This window comes from Odontesthes bonariensis, chromosome 5, assembly GCF_027942865.1.
Source record: "Odontesthes bonariensis isolate fOdoBon6 chromosome 5, fOdoBon6.hap1, whole genome shotgun sequence".
Taxonomy (NCBI): domain Eukaryota; kingdom Metazoa; phylum Chordata; class Actinopteri; order Atheriniformes; family Atherinopsidae; genus Odontesthes; species Odontesthes bonariensis.
The window spans coordinates 30,125,579-30,133,914 of record NC_134510.1 but is presented as its reverse complement, the minus strand read 5'-3'; the positions used below and the strand labels follow the sequence as shown (position 1 = coordinate 30,133,914).

At 38.1% G+C, this 8,336-nt stretch overlaps 1 protein-coding gene across 1 annotated transcript; it reads left to right on the top strand.

The window, feature by feature from the left end:
- The first annotated feature begins 1,315 nt into the window (after positions 1 to 1,315).
- Positions 1,316 to 7,527, top strand: ifnlr1 (interferon lambda receptor 1). Its single transcript, XM_075466749.1, has 7 exons — positions 1,316 to 1,533; positions 2,383 to 2,509; positions 4,077 to 4,246; positions 4,340 to 4,524; positions 4,795 to 4,936; positions 6,064 to 6,194; positions 6,489 to 7,527. Exons 1-7 carry the CDS (start codon positions 1,491 to 1,493, stop codon positions 7,311 to 7,313), a joined length of 1,623 nt encoding a protein of 540 aa, XP_075322864.1. The 5' UTR covers positions 1,316 to 1,490; the 3' UTR covers positions 7,314 to 7,527.
- Positions 7,528 to 8,336: the final 809 nt, after the last annotated feature.

The following is an 8,336-nucleotide window of genomic DNA, read 5'->3' as shown; positions in this document are numbered from 1 at the left end:
CTGCCACAGGCAGCCCACAGATCTGCTGCCTATTTATTCATTCGGCTAAAATTCAAAATTAGTAACCCGGATTTTTTTAAGTAAGCGACGCACCTCCACGTTATCAGTGCTAGTGTAGAGTAATTAATAAATTATAAACAGCATAGTTTGTACCTGTATAAGCTTGCCCATAGGAAACCGTTTCATGGCCGAATATCTCAAGAGAGCAGCCAGACACCTCTCGAATATCTTCGGAACAGCTCCAAATGTTCAACAACAAGCAGGGGTGAGTAGAACATCATGTTATAATGTGAAATCAAGGGCCCTATGTCAAAAAACCGGTCTTATCCTCTGACTACATTCAAATAGGCAAATTTTTGGCCACTGCGTATTTCAGCTGCACTGAAAATAGAGCAGATTTCATATGAAATCACATCAGATTTTAAAAGTGTAGCATTTGGGTATGAACCTATAAGTGCAACAAAATCACCTATTAGGTGTGTGACTCTTTAAACATCCCTAAATTCATTCAGGACGAAAAGTACTCGTTTTTTCGTTTATTATGTTCAGTGTGTACAAAGGAGAGATCTCATATATATCAAAAATGGTTTTGTTTAGCTTACAGTATGCGTTTTGTTTTTTTTACCAGACCTTTTCTGGAGGCCAATTCAAAAACATCAAGAAGCAGTACTGATTTGTTAATAAATACGGACTTTCCTGATGCCATAAGGAACATGTACTGAATACTCTTCACAGCTGCTTGCTGTGATGTATGTATGCACCTGTCCTGTTTGGTGGTAATGCACCTGGGAAATACTTCACGTTCTCCCAAACCTTCAATATTTTACAGTCAATACTTATAGAAATATAGTGTGGTGAGGAATAGAGGCTGTATTTGATGCTATTCTCATTAGCTAAATTGTACTTATTATTCAGCCATAATCTTTTCTTTTTGTTGTAATTTCTTTGACAGTTATTGGCAGCCATTTTGCCTTAGATTGCAGTATAAGGAGCGTGTGCGGTAACATCGACATCAAGCTGTTAGTACCTGTACACAAAGTTCTGGAAACACACATTTTATGGCACACAGCGAGTATGATTTAGCTTTCATTTTGTAGTTCAATCTCAAGTAGCCATCATTTGTAGTGATGTAAAAAATAAATAACTGAAAAAACCTGAAAAACAACCTCAGAAGGACAATGAGATTTGTATTGGATAGGGGAGGAGTAAGAAGCAAACGAGAAGTTGGGACTCCGGAAAGAAAATACATGTGGGTGGATCATATAATAAGCAGAAAAACAGGAACAAAGTGATAACATGTGCCAAAGTACACCTGAGTACAGCCACTCCTTTCCCAGGACACATCAGAGGTTGTCGAGGACCGGAGACTGCTCTGAAACCTCAAAACTTCAATATTTTATTTTAGAATTCACAATTCGACCAAAAGTTGAACACAGGATTGTCTGGGTTTTTTTAAAAAAATTTTTACAACCTACACATACCTAAGGAAGATGTGGTCGGTGAATGTTATGAGTCTTCTCCTGTTCTGCTATGGTGAGTACAGAAGAGCTGATATGAATTGAAGATGTTGATTAGAGGCAGACATGCAATGAATAAACTATTTTTCCTTTGAAGTAGTCTTAATACGGGGAATGAATAAGAATACAATAAAAGCACTGAAGCAATAAAGCCAAATAATACCTTAGACAAAGAGTTATTTAATCACTTTAGACATAAAGAAGAGTCCCAGAACTCATTGAGGACGTGGGTCATTATGAATGACGGATCAATGGAGAATGTGGTTTCATTTTCTAGCCGATTATAGATTGACTGTATTATTAGCTTGTAAAAATGCAAATTTTGTGTGGACAAACGCGGGTAATTTACACAAAATAAACTACAAGGGTTTTCACACAAAACTTTAATAAGCTCTGGGTTGGTAAAGCTGTAGAAAAGCATGTAAAGCTTGAACATAGCCACTAGTACAAGTAAAGTTCAGCTCGAGGAATTTTCCGACGGTGTTGAATGTGTGTGAAGAGTGAAGTGTCGCTCAGGGTTAAGATGTTATAGTGTAAGAGCTGTAGCTGGGGCCAAAGCAATAATCATACAGTTAAAGAAGTTATTTCAAAATCATTCTTCCCCCTGAGGACAAAGGGGTTAAATATGTTTAAAGTGACTGAAAAGTGGGGGTAAAACATCCATAAAAAGAAAATGTGACATGTACTAAATGCTGTTTATATCTCAGCAAATCAAGAAAACTGTTCCTTCTTTAAATGGTATGAAGATAAAAGTTTTTGAAACGGCTTTCTTAAAATTTCGGATTTCCTTGAAAACAAAAATGAACCAGACATGACATTATCTGCTTCAGGAACATTTACAGACTCTCTCTTTTTCCCCCAACAGCTTGTCTTTCAGTTGGAGATAGTGAGGTGCATTTTGTCTCCAGAAACTTTTACAATGTACTCGAGTGGGACCCTGTGGAGCCTGCTTTTCCAGGGCAGAAGGTGCTCTACAGTGTGCATTACCACAAGTAAGACCAGGGTGATGGATAAAATGTTTTTTTCATAATGCCTACGTACAGCTCCTTAAGGAGAGGGGAGAAAAGGAAATAATGTAGAAAAATAGTCTACAGAAGGAATGTATTATCAGGTACAGACATACTCAGTGTAACTCATACCCAGTGGATTATTCTAAAAGCTTTTTTGTCATTAGATTAACATGCTATGACAGACAAAAATCCTAATGGGAGTTTTTTGCCATCACTAAATCCCATGAAAGGACCAAAAGCTAAATGGAATGATAGACGGGCCGACACTGCCAAAAAACATTCTGGACACTTTCATTTACTTTAAACTTATTCTGCATACCACAGACTGCTGTTTAAATGTGCAGCAGCACACTTCTACTGTGTAGAAGAAAACATCAAATACTAAATTATTTTTCAAGTCAAGCACACTAGAAACTAAATCAATTCGTCATATGTCAGTTTGAAAGATCTGAGAGACAAGTTGCAAAGTAGAATTTGTATTTTTCTGGAAACTTTCCTCTTTCTCTCCTTGACTATATATTTGTCTGCCCGAAAACTAACACAGTTGTTGGGATTCATCTCAGCTCAATGCAGCTTAGAGGAAAAAAATCAATACATACAAAAAAAATAAAGACTGTCTGTGTGGCCCGTTCATTTTTTTCATGCATAGCACCCTGGCTGTTGTAAGTTCACTGAGCAGAAAAATCATCTGCTTTCATGGCTTCCGACAAGAATTATTTTTATTCTTTTAACTCACAATCTACAAATGGTGTCAACAAGGTAGAATTGTCATCTTGAACAATTACTTTTTTATTTATAGCTCTTTCCATTTGTCAAGGAAATGTTGCCAAATACTTTACCTATCCTAAAAGGCTACATAACTATCCCTTGCCTGACATTTCTAGCAGCACCTGGACCTGCTGAAGTGACTTTCAGCATCAAATCAGCCAATCAAAACTATGCCTGCTTAATATCAGTTCCTTGTTAAAACAAAATTAAGTCATTTGCCTTCCTACACGGCAGCTAACTGTGTTGAGTACCACAAAAAAAAAGTAATTTAGACAATACAGAAGAATTGAAGAAATAATGAATATGTAAATAAGAAAATTTGGATGTATAAAAGGGAAATAGATAAAACAATACATATGATATATCTTTTACTGTCAATTATAGTGCAATTAATTTACTGGTATAATTTCATTTTTTTTCTTATTTTTTTCCACATTGCTTTTGTTTTTATGTTTACTGCATTTGTTATTACTTGTTATTTTTCCAATAGCTCCTGCTTTTACAATTTTTCTCAATTGCTCCTGTTTTTGTGGCATTCCTATCACTCCATGCCGATAGTGTGTGTGTGTGGTTCACAGCACAAAGCAGCTTCAGCACTTAAAATAGATTCTGTTCCTTTTAGTATGTATACCCTTTTTTCTGATGGAGCAATTAACTACCTAATTGGAGATATAGTTTTTCATGGCCCATTCTGGCTTTGTACTTTGTACCAATAAATCTCTATTAATGCATAGCCTTGCATTTCCAACACTGAGTACACTATCTGCTACTTTCATTGCAGAGATTCTGAGCAGAAATACCGGATGAAAAAGGAGTGTCAGAACATGACTGACCTGTCATGTAACCTGACTCAAGAAACTCCATCAGTGTACGATGTTCACTACAGGGCTAAAGTGTGTGTTAATGATAGCTCTTGTAGATGCACCACCCGCTTTAAACCTTTAAGAGACAGTAAGAACACTCACCCATGCATTCCTTCATTGACTCTAAGCCAGGTTTAATCTGCTGCAGCATTCATCCAGTCATCTTTCTTTGTGTCCGCAGCTGTTCTTGATGCACCCACTTTGTCTATAAACACCGCAGTGACTGGCCTGCATGTCAAAGTCACCCTGCCACTGGGGCCAAATGGAGTCTCCATTGCAGACATAATCGGCAAAAGCAAAAATTGGTTGTCCAAAACTGAAGTTCTTTATACTTTAAAAATCACCAATCCAGAGTGGGCTGCACAGGTGAGTCTGTGTTTAAAAAAAAAAAAAACGTATAGATCTTAGATAAAGTATTGATCATATATATGTCAGGTAAAACCCACAAGCCAAACAGGATCAGAATCAGGCATTTTCAGTATAAATATTAACTAAGAATGTACTGTCCTGATATTCATCTGCTTCACGGCTTTCTTGTTTATGTTTGGAGTTTGGTCTTAATGATCTGGAAATGTTTATCTGACCTGTGCAATAATATGGATTATACATCATCCATATGACGCTCTGTCTCTCCAGGAATTTAAAAACACAACAGGCCAGTTTGACATCAACTTGAAGTACAACCAGACGTTATACTGCGGTTACGTGGTCTACAAACCAGCATCAGAATGGGGCTGCTCAGACAGTGAGGAAGCCCGCTTCTGTGCCAGACTGCCAGGTGAGCCAAACAATAGCCACAAATTTCATATGTGCATGGTTCACTTGTAGCTGCTGGTGTGGGTGTGTTTCAGCTGAGACGGGCTCCTTTTGCATAATGCAGGAATTTGGTTTCAGTTTTATTAATAACTGCATAAGAATGTCTCAGAACCCATCTAAGAGCAGCAGAAGTACCCATAAAAATATTACATCATCGTATTTCACTTGAAGCAACAGTGTAACAGTTAGCAACTTTTTGAAAAAGCTTTGAAGGGTCCATCTGCTGTAGCGAAAATACAAGAATTTACATTGGTGAAAAAGAGGCATGTTTGCCATTTTAATTTAATCAGTTTAAGCTTATCTTCTCAATTGATTACAGCTCTTTTGAAAGAATGTAGTGTTTAGGAATAAATCAAGATAATCTGCAATAAATCTGTCATCTTTAAAGCCAACTAATAACAGTAAAAGATTACAGGACATAAGGAACAGAAGCTCATTTTACAGTAGGGCAGGACTAAATGGTGTTGACCTCATTAACTATTGCACATACTGAGAATCTATGCCACTTGATAGATATGTGTGTGTGTGTGTGTATATATATATACATATATACACACACACACACACACTCACACTCTTGTTCTCCAATAAAAGAAAAAAAAAAATACATTTGGAGTCTAAGAAAAATGCTCACAAAAGTGCTTGAGTGGCGACTTCTCTCTGCCTTAACATTGTCAAACTGATGAAAGTCAAGATAAGATTATACAGTTAGCCTGACCTTTCTCTATATCCAGTTGTAACACATGTAGAAATCATTTTTCCCCATTTTAAAATATAGTCAAAGCCACTTCTACTCCACCGTCAAAGAGAAGAATTAGTTTCTATATATATGCACATTCATTGAGATTTCAGATCCTGTTAAGTAGCATACCAGTGCTTCTGGGAAGTATACACCACAGTAACTGGATCATTCATTGAACAGCCCTCCGGGGCTTGTCAGGAGTACGTTGCTACCGCACAACAACATGCCTCAGCATGTTAGTCCTAATGGGAATTTTTACAGTTTTAAATTACCTGAGGTTATGTAAATTTACAGCTCTGCCTTTTTTCCCCAAACATCTCTGTAAAACCTACTGTCTTCTCCTTCAGACGATCATCGAATGTTTCTGCAGTGGCCTCTCATGGGTGTTGCTGTTCTGGCAGCCATGTCCATAATATCAGTAGTGTGTATGTACAGCTATGTGAAGGGTGGAAAGACAAAGAACATGCCACAAGGACTGGTAAGATCATTCTTTCGTCAGAGTCCTTCCTTGACACAACCAGGAAAAATTGCCTTATGGTAAAAAAACCAAGCCCTCTAGCATATTACTTCACACGTGTTCAGGTTAACAATGTGAGTCAGCAGCCTAAAAATAACACAGACAGTTTGATTAAATCGATTTAGCAAAGAGAAAGAAAGACGGTACCCAGCGAGTCATGGTGGTTTCTACAATGTAGCTTCAATGTATATGGTTCTGTTCATTGTATGAAGGTTTCATTGACAGTGGTGGATTTTCTTTTTATCTTCAAAACAGGTAACCACCTCCAAGACCTATAAAATGTTGCAGCATCCAGATAAGAATCTCATCCTTTCCGAACTACAGGTCTGCACTCAAAGTGACCACACAGTTTACGCCACAATCCAGGTGAAGCCAAATGTGCCCTCACAAGCGTCAGGAGGTTATTTCCCTCAGGATATCCCCTGCCACGTCTGCCTTGGCAGCAGCAACTCCTTTGAGGACACAGGTGCACACAGGGACTCAAGTGCCCAGTCCTCTGAAATCTACTCTGCAGTTGTTGTTCATGTCCAACCAGAAAAAAATGGAGATTTTCAGCAGGCTGCTAGCAATAACGGAGAAACCAGTTGCTCATTTTTATCCTCTAAAGGAGAAGAAAGCTGTGATAGTGGTGGAATGACTCCAAAGCTAACGTCACGTGAAGCACCACCATTACCAGACTTTGATGCTTGTGAGATCAATCTCAACATGCAGCTGGTGCTGAACACTGTACGGAATATCACTGGACAACTTGTGTTGCCACCACTTACACTTCAGTTACAGAGCAACGTAGGTGACATAGTATCACCTATGAATGAGAGGAAACCTCTTTTATCAGACCTCACAATCTGCCAGGATGGACCATCGTTAGCATCCTTGCAGAGCTTTGACAGCTCAGAGTGGGCAGATTCTGGCTACGATGAAAGCTCTGTAAACACGCCGACGAGCCCACACTGCAACCAGCATTACTCCCACTCTCAACTTGTTCCTGATTTTCAACAAGGATGTCAGACCACGTTATCCGGTGATGCCATAATTCAATCAGGTTACAAACAAAACTGGTTGCCTGAACTCCATCGTTGACCTGTATCCACTGACACCTGGACCTGTAATTATCCAAAAAATACATAAGAGAGTGAAGAAGATGAAATAGGTGTGTAGAATTCTACAAATTGAAGTTTATTCTTCACCCTATAATTTGGAGGCCTAAAACCTGCCTCTCCATGCAAACCACATCAGTATCACTACTTTGTTCTTCTTTCTTTTTTCTTTTTTTTTACAATAAACGTTGACAAGAGGACTGATATGACTATTTTGGGAGAATGCAGAACTTGGGCACATCAATAGCTTCGCTATGTGAGGTGTTTCTGATAAAAACTGGTGTGTCATATTCAAAACATTGGAGTTTACGTTGAGCTGTTGGCTGCGGTTGGTTTCTGTCCGTGTTGTCTGACAAGAAAGTCAACCTGCGTTTCCTGCCAACGCTGTGACATAATCAGCTAAGTTGTTGCCAAGCAACAAAAAAAACACACCCTGGTGCATTCAAGGCAATCGTTTAAGATTTCAACCTTGCCTCTCTGTGCTACACGTTCCAAAAGTTAATGTCAACTAATGTGCTGATTTTTATTTAGTCCGTTTTGTTATTAATCTATAGCAAAAACAATGTTTTATACTGCAGCAATATAATATAATTATAATATAATTTGCCTTTAGGGTTTGATAAAGTATTACTGCACTGAGTTGAATTAAAAACCACACCTGAGCAGATATGTTAACTTCATTCCTATAATGAACTTATTCATTAATCCACACCTATAACATATTTCACAAAAAAAGAAGGATAGCCTCGTGGGTTTACAAATGTAGATCATACATAGGTATTTGTTTACTTTGGCGTGTCATTGTTCGACAAAATAACCACACCAACAAAATGTTATGATTAAAAAGATACCTTGTTTATTTATTTATTTGGTGGGCAGTGGACAATATAAGTACACCAAAAATGTCAGCCAAAGCAGCCACACATTATCAGTGTGTGCGTTTCTGCGCCATCACCTTGACTACGCACTGTTGTAACTAACTGCACTTCCTAAAACACACAAATCA